This window comes from Rhineura floridana, chromosome 1 (genome assembly GCF_030035675.1).
Source record: "Rhineura floridana isolate rRhiFlo1 chromosome 1, rRhiFlo1.hap2, whole genome shotgun sequence".
Taxonomy (NCBI): Eukaryota; Metazoa; Chordata; class Lepidosauria; order Squamata; family Rhineuridae; genus Rhineura; species Rhineura floridana.
The window spans coordinates 287461774-287486005 of record NC_084480.1 but is presented as its reverse complement, the minus strand read 5'-3'; the positions used below and the strand labels follow the sequence as shown (position 1 = coordinate 287486005).

Below are 24232 nucleotides of genomic sequence, written 5' to 3'. Positions count from 1 at the left end.
AAAACAGCTACAGTTAAAAACCTTCAGTAATTTCTGGGTTGCCTGAAACAGTCCTCTTCAGCCATCAAATGCCTGGGTAAACAAGAATGTTTTCAAATTGCCGCTAAAAGTCAATAGTGATGGAGACAGACACATTCCACCACAGAGGGCAAGCCACAAATGGAGCCATCACTGTGAAGACCTGTCACAGATCAGTGCCAACTTAGGTAGCCCCCAGTGGCGGCGGCACCAGCAAGGCCTCATCTGCTGACTGTAAGGCCCAAGATGGTTGATAGTGGGGAAGGAGCTTTTTTTAGATGTTTGGTTCCAAGGCATGTAGGTTTTTATCTGCTAGTACTAACACCTTGAATTGGGCCCAGTAGCTCACTTGCAACCAGTGCAGCACTTTCAGGACCAGTGACCCATAGTCCCATTGGGCTGCTGCACTTACCAGCCTAGCAGCTATATTCTGCATGAGCTGCAGCCTCTGGAACATCTTCAAGGGCAGCTCCACATACATTGCATTACAGTAGTTCAAATGGGAAGTCACCACAGAATGGACAATTGAGGCCAAGTTGTCCCAGTCCAGGAATGGCCCATAGCCATAGAAGGCACTTGGAACTATAGTGACAAGTTAGAATCCAGGAGTACTCCAAGACTATGAAACTGTTCCTTCAGGGGGAGTACAACCCCTCCCAGAACAGGTTGTGCACCTAATTCCTGAACATGAGAACCACCCACAGCAGATCTGTTCTATCAGGATTCAGCCTCAGTTTAGTGGCTCCTATCCAACCCATCACTGCCACCAGACACCTGTTCAACACCTTCATAGCCTCTCTTGATTCAGATGGAAAGATAGAGCTGTGTGTCATCAGCATACTGATGACACTGTGCTCCAAATCCCCAGATGAGACCTCCCAACAGTTTCATATTGATGTTAAACAGCACAGGTCACAGAAGGGGCCCTTATGGGACCCCACAGTCCCAAAGCTATGGAACCGAGCAACAGTCCCCTAGTACTACTTTCTGGTAATGGCCCTGCAGGTAGAAGAATAACTGCTATAGTACAGTACCTCCAACTCCCACCTCCTTCAGTTATTCCAGAAGAACGCCATTGTCAATGGTGTCAGAAGCCTCTGAGAGGTCAAAGAGGACCAACAGAGTCGCATTGCTCCTGTCTCTCTTCCAATAAAGGTCATCAGTCAGAGCCACTAAGGCTGTTACAATCCTGAAACCAGGCTGGAAACCAGACTAGAATGGATCTAGATAATCTGCTTCCTCCAGGTATGCCTGCAGCTGGCCATCCTCTCGATCACCTTGCCCAGGAAAGGAGTACTGTATTAGAAACTGAAAGGTAGCTTTCTAAACCTCTTGATCCATGTGGGACCTCTTCAGTAGGGGCCATACCACCACCTCTTTTAAGGCGGTGGGCACAACTGCCTCCTGTAGTGAGGCATTGACCACTCCCTGGACCCATCCAATCAGTCCCCTCCTACTAAATTTTACCAGCCATGATGGGCAGGGATCAAGAGGGCATGTAGTCAGCCTCACCGCCTCAATCGTCCTGTCTGCAGCCTCAGGCTGTAACTGAAATCGATCCCACAAGAAGCTGCAAGCCGATGGTGCTCCAGGGACAGTGTTACATGGCTGATGTACTGGCACATGATTTGGCCAACAGTAGCCATTGGAGCTGTTGCACAGGTGCTTGGCCTTTTTGCTTCCTGTGGGGTCTTGGAGAATGCAAGTCATAATTCTGATATGCACAGTTGTAATAGTGAAAAAGAAAAGGAATACAACCCTTTGTGGGCTTCCTTGGTTGAACTATCTGGCTTGATAATCAGTGATCATTCTGCTGACTGCCAAGGCTCGGTTGCTAACCCTGTTGTGTCAGAGCAAGCCAGTTTGTTGCTACTGCTAAGTAGTAGAATGCAGCTGTTTGTGTAGTCTGCCTTCTTAAAATGGCATGCAGTCTTTAAAGCATGGATTTATGGAGATGATGTGAACACCAGACTTGTTTAGCTATGTTGCCCATTGATTGTTTCTATCAAGCAAACTCTGGTAGGGTATAGGACTTCTTCCCCTAATTGGGGGGGTGGGGTGGAATAGAGAATATGTGTTTTCTGAACATTTCATTTATACTCTTTGTATCTTTTGTAATAACTTGCCAAAGCAAAATACATCTCTCTATGGCTAGAGGAGAGAGAACTCAAGACTCTCCATCTTATACTTCCCAGATAGTGTATACCTCTGTTCCTGATTCTGCAAGCAACACCCATATTTCTACACATAAGAGTAGAATTTCTCTTAGTCTCTTAAACATGCCTTCCTTTCTACAGACAGCATTATTGCATTACTGCTATTTCATTAAAGAACATTCATGGGAAAATCTGGGATTAACAGCTTAATTTCAGAGTCAAACCTCTTGTGTATTGGGAGGGAGAGTGTTCTATTTTAGTCCTGATTGATTTTCTGTCTGCACTATGTTTATTTCATACAGTGTGTCCCGCTTCCTCTCTGATGGTTGTCAGGTAGAGATATGCAATTAAGATTGCCATCAATGTTGCATTTTCAGATATCTCAGTGTTTGAATCTAAGCCTGTTTACAGCTGTACCTGGGCCCCTGGGATTTTTTCAGATGTTGAAATTTATTATTTGATTTATATCCTGCCCTTCCTCCTAGCAGGAGCCCAGGGCTGCAAATTCAGGGCAAGACTTGGGCTCACACATATTTATTTGAATGCAGAATGTATGAACGGGAGAGATTGCATTTTTAGTAGGATCTCCTGGTTCACTCACTAACTTTTCCCTGTGACGACAAAGGAGCCCGAGATGGCCACTTTTCATTATATTGACCCTGCTTTATACAGTAGACAATTCATGGATTTGGAAGTAGTCAATTAACAACAGTGATATTGAGTCGTATAACTGATGCCAGACTATGCAGTTGATTTGTTGCACTTGAGGATTGTAGTTTAACTAACTTTCCCCGTAGTATGACTTCAAGAGTTTCTGAGCAGAACTAATTTTATTCTAACGTTTTAGGGACAAAATCCCTCAGATTCAGGCAGAGTTGGATGCCACAGTCAGAGCAAGTTCAGTGGAGGCATCCGGGGCATCCGGGGCATCCAGAGCACTGTCTGTTCTATCCGTACTGGATCAGTTTAAATTATTGTGGCATGAGGCTGTGGACAAGCTCCTGGAAGAAGTGTGGCCAACCACCTGCCCCCTTAACCCTTGCCCATAATGGCTTCTTAGAGCTAGCTGTAGGGTGTGGCTGGGTGGGTCCAGGGAATGATTAATGCTTCACTGGAGGAAGGGGAGGTACCATCTGCCTTGAAGGAGGCGGTGGTGAGTCCTCTTCTTAAGAAGACCTCTCTGGACCCAGATGTGTTAAAACAACTATCACCCAGGGGCAGATATCCCCTTTTGGGGCAAGGTGCTCAAGAAGGTGATGGTGGTTCAGCTTCTAGCATGCTTGGAGGAAACTGATTACTTGGATCCATTCCAGTGTGGCTTCAGGCCTGGATGGCACTGAAACTGCCTTGGTTGCCTTGGTTGATGACATCTGTTGGGAGAGAGATAGGGGGAATGCAACTCTGCTCATACTCCTTGATCTCTTGTCAGCTTTTAATACTGTTGTCCCCACATCCTTCTGGAGTGTCTCAGTGAGGTTGGGTTTGGGGCCACTGAGCTTCAGTGGTTCTGCTCATACATCCATGGCCTCTTCCAAAAAGTAGTTATGGGAGGCTCTTGTTCAGCACCATGGGACCTGTCATGTGGTGTTCCGCAGGGTTCCATCTTGTCCCTATTTAATATCTATATGAAGCCGTTGGGAGCTGTCATCAGGAGATTTGGAGTGAGGTGTCATAAATATGCAGATGACACCTACTTTATCTCTCTGTTCTGTCTGAATCAGGAGAGGCAGTTGAGGTGCTGGACCAGTGCTTGGAGGCAGTGATGGGCTGGATGTGGGTCAATAAACTTAGGCTAAATCCTGAGAAGACAGAGGTGTTATGTGTCCAGAGTTCTCATGTCCAGCAGGTCAGGAGACAGCCTGTTCTGAATGGGGTAGTACTCCCCTGGAAGTAGCAAGTTCACAGCTGGAGGTGCTCCCAGATGCAGCTCTGTCACTGAAGGCTCGGGTGACCTCAGTGGCTAGGAGTGCCTTTTTCCAGCTCCAGCTTGTTCGCCAGCTTTGGCCCCTTTTGGACAGAGATGACTTGGCCATACTATTTCATATTCTAGTAACTTCCTGATTGTATTTATTGCAATGGGCTCTGCATGGGGCTACCCTTGAAGACGACTCAAACTTCAACTGGTCCAGAATGCAGCAGCCAGATTATTGGCTGGGGTTCCCTTTAGATCTCATGTAACCTTTGTTTTAAAAACAGGCACATTGGTTGTCCAATTCAAGGTGCTCATGCCTAGGTTTAAAGCCCTAAATGACTTAGGTCCCAAATATCTGAAAGACCTTCTCCTTCCCTACTGACCCTCTTGGGTATTGAGATTGGCAGAGGGGTCCTTTTTATTAGTTCCTCCAACCTCAGAAGATCAGCGGGTGGTGGCTTGGGAGAGAGTATTCTCTGTCGTGGCCCCTAAGTTGTGGAACTTCCTCCCCATGAGTTGCATCTGGCAACTTTGATGTACACTTTTAGGCAAATGCTGAAGATGTGCCTCTTTACCCTGGCCTTTGACACCTGAGATGTGTATGTTTAGGACCCACCCTATTTGGGGATTTTGTGGTTACATGCCTTCAAGTTGATTACCGCTTATGGTGACCCTATGAATCTTTTATATATATAAATTCATAGGGTTTTCATGGTAAGAGGTATTCATAGGTGGTCTCCCATCTAAGTACTAACCAGGCCTGACTCTGCTTAGCTTCTCAGATCAGACAAGATTGGGCGTGTTCAGGGTAGTATGGCTGTAGGTTTGGGGGATTTTAGGTTGCTTTTAAATTGTGTTGATTGTCATATTTTAACATTGTTGTAACCCACCCCGAGACATTTGGATGGAGTAATAAATGTTGGTGGTACTAATAATAATAGTGATTCATGTTACTACATAGAATGGTTGTAAATACCTAGTGGCTACTCCCTTTTGTCTTGGCACAATGAGGTGAGTTGAGAACTTAGATCACTCATTTTTGTTTGATAGCGTCAAGATCCATAATCTACATGTGGGTTTCACTGAATGCAAGCAACTGCAAACTGAAGTATGACTGTTACGTAGTCTATTTGGATTCACTGTTAATAGCAAAAATGTGTACAACTTCTAAAAGACCTTCAGAAATAACACCATTATTTGTTGAATATGTTTGCTGATCCAGCGACCATTACAAACGTTCAAACAAGTTGCTCTTTAAACTGCTAATCTGCAAGTATGCTAGCCCTAGTGTCAAATAGCACCATTGTTATAGATGGCTTAAGGTTTGCTCCAAGTGTTTAGAAATGTGAGAATCTAGGATGTACCACCCCAATATGAAATTTGTGACTTGGACCACAGAGTACTTGCTACAAGCTGTGGAATACTTAAGGGCTTAGAGCTTTAGCTTCAAATGGTACAAAGTTTTGTGCTATGAATTAACTAGATCACAGTGACAATGTAGTTTTGTTTCCAGTTTACATAGTAAGAGGCATTTCTTGCTCCCCGAAAGTCAGCTATTCTAATTGCGACTGTATGGAACTGAGAATAATCTTCCTCCTACCTATTCATGATCATTTTAGGTATGCTGTAATAGCTTTTGGCTGTGCAAGCTGTCCTAAACTTACATGTGGACGTGAAGGCTGTGGAACTGAATTCTGCTACCACTGTAAACAAATTTGGCATCCCAACCAGACTTGTGATGCTGCTCGCCAGGAGAGAGCCCAGAGCCTACGTTTGCGAACAATTCGTTCTTCATCCATTAGCTATAGCCAGGAGTCTGGAGCAGCAGGTATTTATTATTTTAAATTCTAGGTCTTTTACATATTAGGTAACTGTTCTATTCACTGGGTATTGATCTTTATAAAGAAAGGAGATACAGGACTCATTAGTCCATATTTCAGCATTAAACAAATGTTGGTGCAAAATCTAGTAAAATGCACAATAACCTGAAATAGGATGATGAAGCCAGTGATGCCTGACATTAATGGAGGTTAGTCAAGATAAATGGCCTGTAAAACTATACATTTTCATGATTTATTTGTTAATAGAACTCTTAATTTGAAATTCCATTAATGGTTTTCACTTCAGATTACCTTTGGGGAGACCTTCAAATTATAAAATAATTTAAGTAGAATATAAACGGTAGAGCTTTCTAGACTTTTTAAATTAAAAAACTACCCTTGTGCTAACACTTTTGCAGCTCATAACCATGCCTATCCACCTCCGTTGACTCATCTGTGATAATATGCTCATTGTTACCTGTGCAAGAAGAGTGCCTGTATATAATGCCTTGCTTTGTTCGTGAAGTGCTTTCACCCTGGACAGCCAAAAACCTCATTGGAGAATCTTGGGCAGGGGGGAAGATCACTTTAAGGATCCATTTGATGTCGAGAGAAAAACTTCACTGTACTCTCCCTTGGATTTTTACTTGAATATGGGTATCTGGCCTGGGTGCTTCTTTGTTGTATTAGGTTACAGATGCAACTTTTAAGTCTATGAAAATCTACCCCCCTCCCCAATACCTTCTCCCAGAACATGAGCAGCAAAGTTGGCAATTGTTCTGGTGGAATCTGCATGTGCTGCATTTAATTTCATATGTCCTCTGGCTTTTGTGAATTTTTTTTGGTCAGTAAGGTGCTGTGGGAGGGGGTGTTCACACAACCCTTTGGAGCATGCCTAAATGTGAAGTAATATCCTTATTTTAGACTTCTTTCTATCATAAGGGCTCAGAATAGCTATCTATATTAGAGAAGAGCCTAACCAATGGCCTAATTAACAATTACATATATGTATTAAAACTCTAGATACTTTTTCTCAGGTAATGCAACTTATGGAAGAGATTACTTGGAACAAAGAAGTTGGGAGAGGTTGTATTTAATTTTTTCTCCCGCAACTACTCTGCTCCAAATTACCCCCTCTAAAAATTTTTTGCAGAAAAATACTATTAGGAGATTTGTTACATGTTTGCACTCACCATGAAGTTAGGCCCTGAGTCATAAGAGAAGCAAACTGGTGGACAGAATAGATACAGCCTGTAATATGTCTTGTGAATATATTTGTTCATTTCATCATGTTTAAATGTGTGTTTTGATTTCATTCAGAAGAATCTGAGTATCTCAATTTTTTTTAAAAAAAATGGCAAATAGTCATGTGCTGTTAAAAACTTTTAAATGACCTCTTGTTATGAATATTTAGGCCTTATTCTAGAGAGGTTGTAGTGAAGAAAATAAAATCATACATGGAGTAAATTAAGTGGACAAGTAACTGGCAGTTTCACTGTTTGTAATTGTTGGTTGTTAGATTTTTAGACCACCCTTCACCCAATCAGGATGCCTAGGTGGTTTGCAGACACAGCACAACATAATCACTAGTAAAACAATTTAAACAAGATAATAACCAAGGATTTAAAAAATCATTATGCAGTATAAGTTTAGTAACAATCATTGAGTAGTTTAAGACCTTGAACAATCAGTTTCTTCCAAATGCCTGACTGAACAAGTAAGCTGGAAGCCATCCACTCCTCAAGGGGGATGGAGTTCCAGAGTTGGGGTGCCACTTCAGAGAAGTATACCTTACTGTAATAGTGTAGAAATGCTGTTCTCTAGTTAGAATCTGTAAACATTTTCAGACTTTATTTAGTTTCAGTTTTATTTGTTCTCACAAGCAGTGGGCTCATTGGTTTTCCTTTTTAAACAGCTGATGACATAAAGCCATGCCCGCGTTGTGCTGCTTATATAATAAAGATGAATGATGGAAGCTGCAATCACATGACATGTGCAGTCTGTGGTTGTGAGTTCTGTTGGCTATGTATGAAGGAGATTTCAGACTTGCATTATTTAAGGTATGTATTGGAAGAGTTCTAAGTTTGTGTTGTACCCCATTAATGAAGGGCAGGCCATAAATCCTTTTTAATAAATGAAATAAAAGATTATGAATATGAAATCTGTCTTAGTCATGCACATTTGATGCACTCTTTATTCTAGTCTGACAGAATTTTATTTTCATACCAGGTTGATTTTTTTCAAAAGGGGAGAAGTTACTGAGGTTACACAAGGTAGGGTCTTCGCCTGGGTGTCTACTGTAGGGAGCACCATACTTTTTTGTAGCTTTGTGCATATTAAGGTTCTCTCCAGAGTATAATTAAAGTGATGTTGGAAGCCTCAGTATTTATTTTGTTGTGAAAGATGGGTGAATGGATTTTGTGCAGTAACTTTCACTAGACTGGAATTTGTCTCAGCAGTTGCCCTCCCCCACTATCTGTCCTCCCTGCAGAAAAGCGAACATTCTGCTTGTTCTGGTGTCTGGCCATGTTGGGGAGAAATAGGACATCTACACCACTTCATTACAGGCTTTGGAGCTTCTGCTTAAGAATGGTTGAAGCAAGTGCAAGATGTATGCAAGCCTGCGCCTTCCCTTTTCTTTTGGACTGCTTGTTCTCAGGTCTAGAGAAACAGGGCGGTATTCAACTAGTAAGTCCCATCAGGGCAAGGATTTCTGCTTGTGCAATGGGATTTTCCCCTGCACCCTCCCCAAATCTGCCACGGAGGGTTGGGGGAACCACTAGAACCAATTTAGGAGGTGCACGAAGGAAAGGGGGAGTTTAGCTGTGCAAACGGAAATCCTTGCATTGTTGGTGCCATAACTTAGCACTACATCTCACACAAAACACAACTTGTCAGATGTTTCACTTACATTTGAGGATGGTAATTATTTCCCCATATGTCTTAAGGAGGTTCACTTAAAATGTAGGCTGAGAAACGTCATTCAGACCTGAGTTGAACGCTTTAGCTTCATCCCTGGAAAGAGACATGATCTGATACAACCAAAAAGAAAATGCACTGAATATAGATCCTGTACTGCTGGTCTGGTCCTGTAATAATTTCAGATCCCCCACCATAGTATAGTATAGTGTTCCTTTACTATAATACTTTAGTAAGATTAGAGATTCAAACATACATTCTGTTAGAGAATTTCATCGAAACTGATGGTTACTTGGAATTATTCACTGTGTATCATTAGTTGGCCTTACTTACTGAACATTTCTTTTCATAGTCCATCAGGTTGTACATTCTGGGGGAAAAAACCATGGAGTCGGAAGAAGAAAATACTGTGGCAATTGGGGACACTTGTAGGTGCACCTGTAGGAATTGCCTTAATAGCAGGCATTGCTATTCCAGCTATGATTATTGGAATACCAGTATATGTGGGACGTAAGGTAAGGTGGCTGTGTGTATTTAGCCTCTTCAGTTAGACAGCACTTGGATTCTTCTGTATACATGGTTAGGGTTTGTTAACATTGCAATATGTTGTACTTGTTATAGAGTGGTGGTTGTAGTAGTAATATTTTGTTATATTTTATTATCTAATATATTAATACTTATAGGCTGCCTTTAGGGCATAGCTGTCACAAGCTGGCTTACATAATGAAGTAAAATACATTTAAAAACAAGAAAACCCTGCAATTATTTTTAAACACAAAGGTCAGTTATTTTTTAAAAAATGGATAAACAGCAGCATATAATTCAGTAAACTAGTAATACTTAAAACATATTCTGTCATCAAGAATTGTCAAGACACCTCCTTTAAGAAAAGGCAGCTCTAAATGAATCATTTAAAAAACCCACTTAAAAACTTGCAATGTGGGAGCTACCCGCACCTTAGTGGTGAGGAAGTTGGATTACCTGGGAGCCACCACAGAGAAGGCCTAGTCTCTTGAACTGCCAGTTGAATCAACTTTACAGGTGAGGGTACAAGCAGGGCCTCTGATGCAGATCTTAAAGCCCTGGTGAGTTTATATTGGGTGTAGATAACACTTTGTATAACCTGGTCCCAAGAAGTTTTGAGCTTTAAAGATCAGAACCAACACTTAATTTCCTCCCCCTGCAATTCCATTTTCACCTATTTTCTCTTATTTCTGCAAATTTATTATTTTTCCCTCTCCAGTATTAACCCCTCTTGGTTGTAATCAATGTCTGAAGTAGGAGGTGAGAGAGTTGCATGAGATGATTTTACAGAATGTACAAAAAACTGGAGAGGAGAGACTAAACGTGACAAGTGCTTACAAAAATGGCTACCTGTTAACCTGCCATGAAATAGAGGCTCCCAAACATGTTTAGAATTTTTCCATACACGTGACAGATGGAAACATTGACATACTTTTTTTAGTATTCAGTGGGTTTCATTTTTAATATTCAGTGGGTAACATTCATTTAAAACTGCCAAAAAGCACAGATAAATTCATTGCTGGGATCACTTCTCAGTTTTATAGCATTCCACCTGTAATGTGCAATATGATCTAAAATACTCCCCTTTATTTCTTAAAGATTCACAATCGCTATGAGGGCAAAGATATTTCAAAGCACAAGAGGAACTTGGCCATTGCAGGTGGAGTAACCTTGTCTGTAATTGTTTCTCCAGTTGTAGCTGCAGTAACTGTAGGTAAGTAAAGGTGCTGGCAAAAGTCATGAAAATATTTTCAGAATAAGCTATTTGTACTGAATTTAAAGCCACTGTGTACACTTATTGTAAAAATGGGGAACAAAGGATAGATAGTACTGATGTTGTTAGCAGTCCATTTCCTAGAACTGAACGTCTTTCGAAGGTGCATTTCAAATATATATTTATTGATGTATTTTAATTTCCATATATTGCATACATTCATTAAGGATTTTTGGAGATGTGTGACACGTTTATAACAGTATAAGAGGCTGAAACATAATTCCCCCTTCTAACACTCCTCCCAATTATTTTATTCAGAAGTGGGATTGGTAAATTCCTCTTTGAGAACTAGAACCTCAATTCAAGATATCTGTGTGCTTAGATATGTCTGTGGGCCTCTGTGTACAGTTCCATTAATTCCAATGGAAGAACCAGATCCAGGGGTACAAAATAGTGTGTGTGCTTCACCATTTATATTAATGGGGAAGACATCAGAAGCAGAGACTCTCAATGCCAAATAGAAACTCCTGGCCTCAGGAGGAGTATGCAGGATTGAGGTGAGTGCCTTTTTTGTCATGCTAGGAATTCTGATTTTTGTTCTTTGCTTCTTTTTTCATAGCCTATTAAATTGTACAATAAGGAAGTACACATATATTACATACCCATCCACACAATCTGTACTGATTATAGTGTTCTGCCTTTCCCTTGCAGGAATAGGTGTCCCTATTATGTTGGCATATGTGTATGGAGTAGTTCCTATCTCTCTCTGTCGAAGCGGAGGTTGTGGTGTATCTGCTGGAAATGGAAAGGGAGTCAGAATAGAATTTGATGATGAAAATGATATAACTGTTGGTGGAACAAATGCAGCAGTAGGTAAGGGAGGTCACTTTTTTGTTTATTGGTCGCTGGAATTGTCAGTTACAGTTTTATGGAGTGTATAATGTGCTAGAAAATTCATATGCATGCATACACACACACACACAGGGCCCGTTCCAAAGGGCGGCCAGGTTGGGCACTGGCCCAAGGGCCCCGCAGCTACAGGAGCCCCTGGGGCGCCCTCCGCTCCCCTTCTGTGATCCGTGGCACAAGCTGCGCTGTGGATAGCAAGACAAGAGCTTCCGAGCCACCCGCCGCTGCCGCCTGTCACCCACCACTCGCCACCATCCCCCCCCGCTCCACCTACCTTTCTCTGCTGTTCTTTGCGGCTGTGCGCACTGCGCGTGCAGGGTTGCCAGCAATCAAAATGGCAGCCGAGGCTTCCGTAAGGGACTGAAGCCTCTGCCGCCATCTTGGTTGATGGCAGCAATGCGCGTGCAGTGCGCGCAGCTGCAAAGAACAGAGAAAGGTAGATGGAGCGGGGGGGATGGTGGCGGGCGGCAGCGGCAGGTGGCTTGGAGGCTCTTGTCTTGTGATCCTCGGCGCAGCTTGTGCCGCAGATCGCGGAAGGGGAGTGGAGGGCCCCGGGGCAGGCTGATGTCCAAGGGCCCCGGCATTCCTGGAGCCAGCCCTGCACACACACACATATGTTTGGCAAAGAGAGATATCCTCCAGGCATAATAATCAGCAATATCTCACTGTCTTCAAATAACTGAGTAACCTGAGCTTTCTGACTCCAGTAGGGAAATGTTTAGGATATACTGAGGAGTTAGATACCTCTTGGTCCTGACAATTTGATACTGCTGACTTGATTAATAATATATTGCTGTTGCTTTATCTTGTTGTGGTGACTGTGTTATTTTTACCATTTCCTTAGTTTGGAAAAGTGGTGTAGATATTTTTGAAGTGAATATAGTAATATGAAACTAGCTAGTAGTGTGCTGGTTTCTGCTGCAGCAGGTTGTTTCAGTCTTATATCTAGCTCAGTTCTGGAGGGGATGCTTTGTTCCCTCTCAGTATAGCAATAGAAGGAAAAACTCAAGCTGTGGAAGTAGCTGAGTTGACCTCCTTCGCTTTTTCTTTTCAAGACAGGTTTGAGGAGTCTTGTAGCGGGGAAATACACATTCCTTTTTATGTAATTTGGGACTGTTTCAATCTCATCCTCATGGTCTCTAAGCCTTGCTTGGAGTTGTCTTTAGGCCTTGCCTGGCTTTGCTAGATTGTGTGCACCCTTTCCCCTGCAGTCATTGTAGTTATAGCAATCTAGGACCAGCACCCACCCCAAATTCTTGGGACAGATGGAAAAGCTTAACAGCAACCTTAGCAGAGTCACTATTGTGGTTTCCCCAAGAGTAATGTCTCTCTCTGCATTGAAGGAGTTTCAGTAAAATACTTTCCTATTAATTTTAAATACCATACCTTTTCAAATTTAGATACCACATCAGTAGCAGAGGCACGTAATAACCCTAGCATAGGGGAAGAAAGTGTTGGAGGATTGACTGGAAGCCTGAGTGCAAGTGGCAGCCATATGGACAGAATAGGAGCCATTCGAGACAACCTGAGTGAAACTGCCAGTACCATGGCCCTGGCTGGAGCTAGCATAACAGGGAGTTTGTCAGGAAGTGCAATGGTGAGCTGTTTTAACAGGTAAGATAATCTGTCTCCAGTGTTCAACCCCCTCTTCTGGTTTTGTACAATTAGCCTGAAGAAAATTAACTTTTATATTTTGCAGCTGCACGTTGTACATTCTGATGTGACACCTTTGTATTTTGATCATACGCTGTCTGAAAAATTGTTACTTTACTTGGATTAAATAAGAATTCTGATACTTGTGGCTCTCAGCTACAGTTATAAGAAAGGAAGGGAAGGAAAGGCAGGTACTATAAAATATGGAAGCTGTTCTTGAAATAGGAGTTAACAGCAGCATCTCTGGTGTGTCAGGATTATTGCAATTTTTGTTAAAGGGGGCGTGGATAAACCTTTTTAAAAAAATGTGTTGAGGTCAAAATAGGAGAAGCAAATATTATTTCCCCTCCTTTTTTCCTTTTTTTGCTCGAAAGTGGTGCTACCCCAGTTCTGTGGTTGGTTTTCTCTCTCAAGTACAGTGAGCACTGTGATAGGATAGCATGAGGAATTCTTCTTCATGGCCTATGTATGGCAGGCTTAATCCTTAATGATTTCAGGGGGAACAGGAAAAAATCCTGTCCAGACATGGGCCTTTTGTAGGCTGGAACGCTTTTGGAATACTAACGTAATGGATATTTTTCTTCTCTAGAGGATTGGAGGTGGAAAATGTATAACCCTGGCAATTTCTCATTCCATTTTAAGTGTTTTTAGCATTAAACACTATGTTGTAGTGGACACATCTCTAGTTTACTATGAAGGTTGATTCCCTACTCTTGCTATAGAAATAGGAGCAAGAGGAATCTCTCTTTTCAGAAGTCTGACTTCTGAGGTTTGCAGGTTTTCAAAGTCCAAAAAACTGCTACGTGTGTGCAATTGGATGACTAATGAACTTCTAAAAGGCTTCGTTTCCAAAGTAGTTTGAAAACTGGAAACTAATCAAAATTGAAATATTTAAAACTAAAATTGAATTTCTCCCCAAGGTTGGAAGTCCAAGCAGACGTGCAGAAGGAGAGATGCAGTTTGAGTGGAGAATCGGGCACTGTTAGTTTAGGAACAGTTAGTGACAATGCCAGCACCAAAGCAATGGATGGATCCATTATAAATTCTTACATCCCTTTGGATAGGTAAGTCTGAAGAAGTAGAAATATAATAAAAATACATCTCATTCAACTTAGTTAATGTGAGTGTTATATTATTATAACATAATATATCATTATATTCAATTAGCTGTTAGCCCTCTGTTCTCTTCAAGCCTAGAACTTCTCTGCTGTTTAAAGAAATTAATCACCCCATAGCAAAGCTTAAGCCTACATGAAAGCTCCATATTCAGACAAAGCAAGAAGGTGAGTTGGAGTAACCCAGTAGTCCATTTAGGGCATTATATCTAAACAGAAAGATGCTGGTATCTAGCCTGCCTTGAAGATATTGACCTTTTAAAACCCACCAACCTAAATCCAGGGTTGTAGTGATGAGGCGTGGTTACCTATTGATTAGGGAAGGAGCACTTAGCATATTCAGATTAGCACCTCTTTCTACATATTTCTTCACCTTTCTGGCTACAAATTATTAAACAGGTTTTTCTTTTCCCCCTTGACTTTTTCTTTTTTAAGATAACCCCAATAGATTTTGGGTTTCATGGCTGCTTAGCTCCATTATAAAGAAGTGTGCTTTCCTCTTTTCTTGTTTTAGAACTGGGGGGGGGTCTCCTTGGTTTGAGTTGCTATTACCTACAGATACAAAACATTGTTAACTTAAATTCATTTGTTTACAGTTTGGATCTCTGCTATTATAAAGTGACTTTGTAAATCAGATTTCCCACTAGAATCAACCAAAATCTTCACTGTCCACTTAGTGCTTAGATTTGTTATTGGAGCTTTGCCTTGAGAAGCTCTTGGCACAATATTTTTCCTGGCTTGGTTTTTAAGTTATATTTGAATGTTTTTTCTTGACAATTAAAGTGTATTTGTCTTTTACAACAAACCGGTATGGGACTTTTTATTATCCCCCTCCCCAACTTTGCCTGCATAGCTTGGTAAAAATGAGTGGATTTAGTGTGACTATTCTGTGAATTAAGGACTCCTATTCACAAAAAGGACTGAGAATCTTTTGAGGCTTCCTGCTGGATGGGGTGGGATATTTGATTTTCACCAGTTCTATCACCTACCCTCTTTCATGCTGCTCCAGAGGGTCCCCTGACCCTCAAGCAGCTTTTTGGCAGGGATGGGACTGCAGAAGGAAGGAGAAATTGATGAAAACTGCCTCCCACCACCTTTCTTTTGGCTTGAGTGGAACACTATCAATCCCAAGTCTAGATCCAACCATGTGTGTTTTTCTGTCTGGCTGCCTTTTCAGAACAATTGGTGGGCAGATGGAATGTGTGCTTGTGCATCTGTGGCATGTTAAAGTTAGGAAGGAATTTTCTTAATGTGCTTTTTAGAAGAGTAACCATGTGAAACAAAAATGGTAAAAAGTCCTATGGTGCCTTGAGGACTGAAGTATATTGTAGCAAGGGTTTCTTAAGGCAAAATGGTACTGCAGCAGATGCATGAAGTGGACAGTGAAGATTTTGGGTAATGTAAATAGGTCCAGCAAGAACCTTGATTTACAAGTTACTTCATGAAAGCAGAAATTCAGCATATAAATCAGCTGAAGTTAACAAGACTTAGTATCTGCAGTTGTAAAAAAATGTATATTTGAATAACAGTGGTTTGTTTTACTTAAAGCGATGTTAGAGATTAATAGCGATGGGGTAGAGCAGAAGAATCTTGTTGATGGTTCCTTGCCCGTAAAAACTCGGAGATAACCCTGGGGAAGTTTTTTCTAAGTTCAGTGAGACTGGGTTTCTTACCCCCACCCCTGGTGTCAACAAGCCCATATTGCTGGACAAGCAAGCTGCTAAAAAAATGTGCTGGATAGTAATTTCTGTGGATTTAGTAGCAAGGCTAGTAGTGGTTGTGGGTCTGTTCACACAATTACAAAAAGTGCTTCATGTGAACAGTTTCATCCAAGTTATGAACTCATGTGAGGACTTATGAAATTGACAAGTTACCATGAGATGTTTTTTCTTCATCTGCAATAAATATTTCTTACGATCATACCTGCCATGATAAAAGCTGGTACTTCTGGGGTAACGGGGGAGTCTGATAGCTAAAAGCTCCCCAGTGTAGCAGACGCCAGCATGATATGGTGATGTATCTGTAAGTAATGCTTCATCATGTGATGAAGTTCATGTGTTTGTGTTGTGTTACATCATTGTATTAAAGGCAAGATTAGCAGAATGAGTCAGCAGGTTGTTTGTACCAGCTTTTCTACAACTTCAGTTCATTGTGTTAAAAATAGTTTAATTTAAAATTATTTTTAAATTTGTTCAACTTTGAATTTATTAGCCAAGATCATTTCACAATTTGTTACATTTTTAGATATGGGATGTTGTCTTTTCCCCCCCCTTCTAGAGACAGTAGCAGTATGGAGGTGCAAGTAGACATTGAATCGAAGCCCACAAAATTCAGGCACAACAGCGGAAGCAGTAGCGTTGATGATGGTAGTGCTGCAGGTCGTAGTAATGCTGGTTGTTCATCGGCTTGCCTGTCAGAAAACAAATCTAGTGCCACCAAGTGGTCCAAAGAAGCATCAGCAGGGAAAAAATGCAAAGGTAAACTAAGAAAAAAGAGTAGCATGAAGATAAATGAGACCAGAGAGGACATGGATGCTCAGTTGTTGGAGCAACAAAGCACAAACTCCAGTGAATTTGATTCTCCTTCTCTCAGTGACAGTATCCCATCTGTAGCTGATTCCCACTCAAGTCATTTTTCTGAGTTTAGTTGCTCTGATATGGAGAGTATGAAAACTTCATGTAGCCATGGTTCCAGTGATTATCATACCCGGTTCACCACAGTTAGCATTCTCCCAGAGGTAGAAAATGACCGTTTAGAAAACTCTCCACACCAAAGTGGCAATTCCTTGCTTATTCCAGCTTCTTCAAATACAGAAGTTCCACAGCTGAGTCACATTGCTGAAGAGTGTGTTTATAATGAGACTTCAAGTATTGCAGACGTGGGTACTGGTGAGACGCTGAAAGAAACAAACAACAACCATTCACAGCATGCTGTAGAGTTAAACATTGCAATTCAAACAGAGATTTGAAACGTGTTAAGTGCTGCAGAAATGTATTTACCACTAAAGAGCCCCTTTTTGTTAGCTGGTCGGGTAATTTCAGCAACCAGCCGAAGCAAAGCTTCAATGCAATCTACATTTTATATATATCTGTATTAAGGCAGAATGCTTTGCGTGGAATTCTGTTGCAGAACTCTGTGAAGTGACATGAAGGTTTTAACAAGTGCATTACAATGAAACAAATATGTTGATGTTTTGTATTATTGCCATAACTTTGCTGAAAGTCTGTGTTTGCTATACTTGAGTGGGGGGAAGCTGACTCATGTTAAACGCTCAAGTGACTACTTGTTATAAGCATAATGTAAAAACTCAGTAAGTAATTTCAAGTGCACAACAGTAACTTAATTTCATGCTGTGGGAAATAGTACATAGCAAAAATGAGTTGCTGTGACATACCAAATATTTCAATGCTGATAACTTTGTCTGGAGCAGAATCTAATCTGTTCTGAGTAATGCTAAGACATGCATTCTTGGAGCAAGGTTATGGCATTTAATATAACTTTAAATATGAAAAACTGGTACTTGATATACGGTAGGTAGCAAGGTGACGTCTCCTTATCAAACAAGTGGGGGTAATTTAATTATATCTACAACTGACAGCAGAAGACAAGGTTATGGTATGCTGTATAAAAGTTTTTGTAAAATTTAAAATCATTTTACTTTGTAATCCATTATAGAGAAACTGATACAGTCTCCTTTCACCAGGGGACTTCAGTTATGCTGTTTAATTCTTGGTGCCTTTGGAAAAGACCAGGGTTTTAAGTGCCTGGTCTGTTGATGATTTCACTGTAAAGTTTTCCAGAATGTGTTCTTCTGCCACCTTTTTAGAATCTGAAGGAAAACTTCAGCAAATCAACTGACTGTGGTAGATTAATGGGTATCATAATACTGAAGTATTAGCCTACCAAAGACTCACTCAGGCTTTTAATGGATAACTTTGCTGACATCCCTTTGCGAGTCACATGCACAGAAATAAAGCACAGTGCAGAGCTTGCACACATACAAAAGTTGGGCTTCAAGTATGGCTGGCTTCTGGGACTTTCCTACTCATCTTCCTTATGGAAGATGTTCAGCTAAACACAAGCTGAAGGTAGCTCATGCGCCTGCACTGTTAGATGTTTGATACACAATTCATAATAATGCATGCCCTCTGCCCCTACCACCCCAGAGAAAAAGATGTGGATCTTTGGCATAATAGCCTTCAATTTTTGTTCTGTGCTTTTTGTAAGTATTGCCATTATGGTGCTACTGAAAGTTTGGTTGTATGAGAAGGTGGCTGCAGCCCTCTTCCATGACTTCCCTTCACCAGTTTCTTTAATCAGCGAATAACACTAGTGCCAGATATGTTATTTGGTAACGCTTGATATATTTGTATATTTGCTCTTTTCATTTGCTCAATGATGTGTGTAAACTGCATACCTGAAATAAATGTCTGAGTACTATTTTAGTTGTCCTCTGTCCATTAAACGAAGAATATTTATTAATGGTACAAGTAAGCATCAGAAGCATTAATTTTACCCTGCAGTGTACTGAGAGCTCATTTTTCTTTCATGGTGATCATTCACATTCATGCTTGGAGTAGGATGAATGGCTGTTTCATAGAAAGGCAAATGCAAAGTAGTGTGTTTGGCATTTTCACCCCTCCTTTCTGCCAATTAAGTTTTTCCATAAGGAAATTAACATTGTTACAGAATATAACATTTCTTATTTTCTTATAACAAAACAACCCCCTGCAATGTATTCTGGATGGACTCTGACCTGCTTAATCAAATTGGGGGCGGGGAATTGAACTAGTTTTCTTGATGAATAATATTCTTTGCATGCAGAAGGTCCCAGGTTCAGTCTTTGGCATATCCAGTTAAAAAGGATCTGATAACAGGTGATGTGAAAGCTCTTTTTATTTGAGACCCTGGGTCAGAGTTGATAATAATCCTGGGCTAGATGAGCAAATAGGCTGACCTTGTATAAAGCAGCTTTCTTCCTACGTACACATTTCACAGAAAATATTATGTGTAGCATTTTCCTTATTTTTTATTTCCAATATAAGTATTTTCTTACTGCATTAAAACTTATTTTGTAGCAAAGTGTCTGCTGGGACTTTTTATTTATTTATTTGATTTATATCCCACCCTTCCTCCCAGCAGGAGCCCAGGGCGGCAAACAAAAACACTAAAAACACTCTAAAACATCATAAAAACAGACTTTAATATATGTTTCAACAACACATCCTTAACATATTAAAACAAAACATCTTTAAAAACATCTTTTTTTAAAAAAAGCTTTAAAAACATTTTAAAAAGCATTAAAAACTTATTAAAAAGCAATTCTTACACAGACTGGGATAAGGTCTCTACTTAAAAGTCTTTCTATGTATTTATACTACAGCTACCTTATGGATCATTTTGATCCATTTATTTGATCCAAAAGACTTATTTCCCCATATTTTTAAACTTTAAATAAAATGTTCAAATTTCCACTTAAATGTTTTCTACAAAATGCTTTTAGTTGTCTGATATAGATGGAAGCATTACATTTATAATTACATGAACATTTATCAATAGAAAAATCAGTTTTCTTATGAGGTTGAATGAACGAATGTGCACACAAATGGCACAATTCACAACAGCCAATGGAAGAATTGGGATCCCCAAAGGATCAATATTGTAACCTGTACTTTTTTACTTGTTCATAAGAGACCAGGAGTTAGGGGTAGCAGTGAGGTGTCCCAAGTTTGCTGATGGCACCAAATTGTTCAGGGTAGTTAAAAACAAAGGGATTGCAAGGAGCTCCAAAATGACTTCTTCAAACTGGGTAGATAGGTTTTAAAATGGCAAAAGTGAGTCAAAGCAAGAAAGCATAAAGTGATGCACAATGGGGGCAAAAAAAAGTAAAATTGTAGCTTCACATATACACTTATTGCCTCTGAAATGGTGGTGACTGACCAGTAAAGTCAACCTGGCATCATAGTGGCTACCTTAATTTGAAAAAGGTTAATTCCACATTAGAAACTATTAGGAAAGGGATTGAAAATCTGCCAGTATAATACTTTGTAAAGTTCTGGTCACCATACCTCAATATTACAGAACTGGAAAGGTTCAGCAAAGAGTGATCGGAATGGTCAAGGGGTTAGAGCAACCTAGCTGTGAGGAAAGGATACAACTTTTAGGGCTTTTTAGTTCAGAAAAAGGCAAGTAAAAGGTGACATAGAGGTATATAAATTATGCATGGTGTGGAAAAAGTAGAAAGAGGTCCCGTCCCCCCTGTAATACTAGAACGCAGGGCCATTTGATGAAGCTAAATGTTGGAATATTTAGAGATGTGAATACCTGGGATGGAGTAGTGGAAATTTTTTTAAAAAAACACAACCCTGTTTTTTTTCATTTTTCCCTAACTGTTCTCCCCACTAGCCTTTACATTTCTAGGAATCTTCAGTACAGAGAAAGATTTAGGCAAATTCATGGCATATAAAGCTACTAGATATGATGGCTATGTACAATTTCCAGTATCAATAGCCAGTATGCCTGTTGCTGGGAATCTCAAGTGGAGAGAGCACTGTTGTGCTCATGCCCTGCCTGCAGGCTTCCTTAGGTATAAGGCTGGCCTCTGAGAGAACAAGATGTTAGATTAGGTGGGCATTTGGTCTGATTCAGCAGGGCTGCTCTTACATTCTTATCCAGTATTTTTCAGGCACTTCCTGTTCTCTTCTATAAACATAAATGGAAGGTTTCCTTTCATAGACAAGAACTGCAGAATTGCTGCACGTACTGAAACAGCTGAACTGTAGCCTATGTATACATGTATATATTATAAAGAACTGGAAATGAAAAATTGAGAATATTGGGCATTTTACTAGGTGAAAAAGTTGCTAGCTGTACTCAAAATGGGTTAAAAATATGGTACTGCAAATGTAAGCTAAACTTTGAAGTGAAAATGTATTTTCCTGAGTTATACTTGTAGTTGAACGTTGGCTCAGATAAACCATAGACACAATTCTGTATTTACTTACAATGAATGGTATATATGGTATCTCTACATTTTAGGATTTAAAGCTAGACTTTTTTGGAGTTTTCTCAGCAGCACTTCCCACACGCAGAGTATTTGTTTTTTTAGCTGGTCAATGGATTGCCTTTTTGGGAGTGAGATCTACTGCAGTGAGCTCGTCAAAGTGAGCTCCAGCTGGATATGCAACATGTGTACATGTGTTATGACTTTGGAGCACAGGCAAGCATTTGCCACATGGCTGCCAGTCCTCTGAAGCCAATCAGGAGTCCTCCGGTTGCAGTAAAAATTGACTTGCCATCTATCTAAATCAAGGCCTAGCCAACATAATGTCCTCCAGATAATGATGGACCACAACTCCTATAATATTTGACCATCGGCCACGTGGACAGAGATTGATGGGAACTGAAGTCTTAACAACATCATGAGAGCACCGCATCAGCTACTCTGATCTTTACTGCTTAGCCAAAGGCCATCCGTCATACAAAAGTACAATAAAAAGTGGGGCACTACTCAGAATATGATTAAAACTAATAGCATAATCCATTGCAACGTATAATAGTACAATAATTTAAAACTAACACTCGTTACAGAAAAAATAGGATTGTACCCATGTATAATTTAACTCAACACTTTTAATCTGCTACTACCTAACAGCCTTCACTCTTCTAATCAGGGCTGGCTTACCTTTTTCAGGCCAGTCCTGCTGGAAGTCAACCTACTAGGTACAACTTGCTTCCTGCATAGTTATATACATTGCTGCAAGTTTAAAGGCACCTGATGACTTTCCTTAGTCAATGATCTGGATTGAACATCACTCAGAAATATGGTTCACATTTAATGATGGTTAGTTTAAACAACCCTACTTCAGAAACTACAGTAAAACTGTTAGTGAATTATCCTGCCTGAAATGGTAAGAGTATAATATTGGGCTCATTTGCATAGCTTTGACTTCTGACCTCTATGCCTCCCTTTATGCTCTGCTAGAACAGCTCATTTAAACACTCATTTCTTTAGAGCATAGCAGTTGCTGTCTTCTCAAACCCACCTGCTATCAATCAGTAGTACTGGCCAAATATTAAATGATGATACTAGCCCTACCTGAACTGGAAGAATAGCTGAATGTCTGCAGCATTCAGCAAAGCAAATAGGCTATGTTGCAACACCTATGCTAAAAAGTACAGGGTGGCAAAGTACTTCTAGAAACAAGTGTGTGCATGCCCTTTCTGGCATTCAAATAGGTTGCCAGTATCGGTGAGTTATGCAAGTGTTCAGCTTTTTCCATGTTTGTATATTGGGGAAGGATGTAGCAATGAGGAAAAGGTGGATCAATGGGGACAGAGAATAGTAACTGAAGGCATGAGGCAAGAAGCTGTGGTATGGCACGAGATGATTAGTAACCTTAACTCATTTCCTCTGGCTTCTCAGACTTCACATGTCCTTTAAGGTTTTCAAGTTTTTCTCTATTGTCAGCAGGACATGAATTATGAAAATTAAGGTATTTACCTGCCAGACTCTTTCTGGAACAAACTCATGGAGAACTGAAATGTGCACTGCCTGTACTGTACCAGAGAATATTGGATAAGCAACTCAGTTGCGAGCCTTTAATGCTATAAACCAGGGATGGGAAACCTTTGGCTCTCCAGGTGTAGCTAAACTACAAGTCCTATCAGCCTCAGCAAGCATGGCCAATGAGAGTTGTAATCCAGCAACCTCTGGAGGGCCAGAGGTTTTCCACACCTGCTGTAAGCCCTTTCTTTGTCTTTTCCTGCTCCTGAGGATGTTTCAGTTGTGTTATTTTTGTAGCCATGTGAAAAATGTTTTCAGAGAGTGGGTCTTCCACTCTAACGGGGAAGTTAGAGCTGTTTCACCTGATACAACATTCTTCTGTAGACAGCATCTGAATATAGGAATCATTCCTCTTAATAGTGAAATTAAAGCCAAAATGGGATTACTGAAGAATGAGAAATCACCATGGGGTTCCAGAAGTACAAAACTAGAGATGTGAAGGCTCAGAAGAAAACTGGAAAATTCAGGTGGAAATTTCCCCCCCATGTTTTGTTTTTCCCCCAGGCCTTCACATTCTATACAAAACATCCAAAAAGCAAACACCCTAAAAGTGGACAATCCTCCTTAAACACCCCAATGAGGACTGAGCCTGCTCAGTGATACTCAGAAGGAGCCTACTGAATTCTTTGTAAGTTAGAAAAACAAAACAGAAAATTGAAGGTGAGGAGGGAATGTGGCTTTCTCGAGCCTTTAGCTGACAGTGGTTCTCAACCTTTTTTGCTCCATTCCCCCCTTTCACCATTGTTCAGAATATAATTCCCCGCTTCCCAAAATAGTCTCTCATAGCGTGTTGATGTTTTGTGAGTGACAGTGGTGTTTCTCATGAGAGAAAAATTTCTTAGTTTATATTATAACAGAATTTCTTGGAGCACTTTCTGGTCTTTAAATAATCATTTAATTTTCCAAATGAAAATAATGCATGTTCAAGAATCGATTTTAATCTGTGACGTTCAATAAACTTTATTGAATGTTGCAGATTAAATTAAAAACAAACTACAATTTTACAGATTGTACATAATCTACAGGACATCACACTTTGCTGAATAGTGGTCCCAATTCCCCCCCTGGAACCCTAAAATCTCCCCCCAGGGGGGGAATTCCCCCCTTGTTGAGAACCCATGCTTTAGCAGTTTATAATATTCTGGGAAAATACGTAGACAACTACCTGATTTTCTGAAAAGGAGCACTCCTATTAGGGGGCAAGGATATAGAGCAACAGGTCCCACTTCTTGATATCTAACGATTTTTTCTCTCTGTGTGTGTCATATATACACATACATACATACAAGTAGCAATTTATGATATGACTTGCACATCAGTAACAATTCCTATATAGCAATTTTGTAACAGCTCTCATTCCTTTTTAGTAGATGAAAATCAATGTTCTAATATGCTAGCCTTTACATGAATTTTGGGCATAGATTGG

The 24232-nt window shown here is 40.4% G+C and overlaps 1 protein-coding gene across 5 annotated transcripts in view; it reads left to right on the top strand.

The window, feature by feature from the left end:
* RNF19A (ring finger protein 19A, RBR E3 ubiquitin protein ligase) overlaps window positions 1–19275 on the top strand; it is a 78878-nt gene extending 59603 nt beyond the window's left edge. For 4 of the 5 annotated variants that reach the window (XM_061604357.1, XM_061604348.1, XM_061604366.1 and 1 more), the window contains exons 4-11: window positions 5706–5914; window positions 7822–7966; window positions 9178–9340; window positions 10449–10563; window positions 11275–11436; window positions 12873–13086; window positions 14046–14189; window positions 16485–19275. In XM_061604357.1, coding sequence (XP_061460341.1) covers window positions 5706–5914; window positions 7822–7966; window positions 9178–9340; window positions 10449–10563; window positions 11275–11436; window positions 12873–13086; window positions 14046–14189; window positions 16485–17208 — 1876 coding nt within the window. In that variant the 3' untranslated portion in view covers window positions 17209–19275. The remainder of the gene's footprint in view (window positions 1–5705; window positions 5915–7821; window positions 7967–9177; window positions 9341–10448; window positions 10564–11274; window positions 11437–12872; window positions 13087–14045; window positions 14190–16484) is intronic. The other variant, XM_061604385.1, reaches the window with a different exon arrangement.
* The last annotated feature ends 4957 nt before the right edge of the window (window positions 19276–24232 follow it).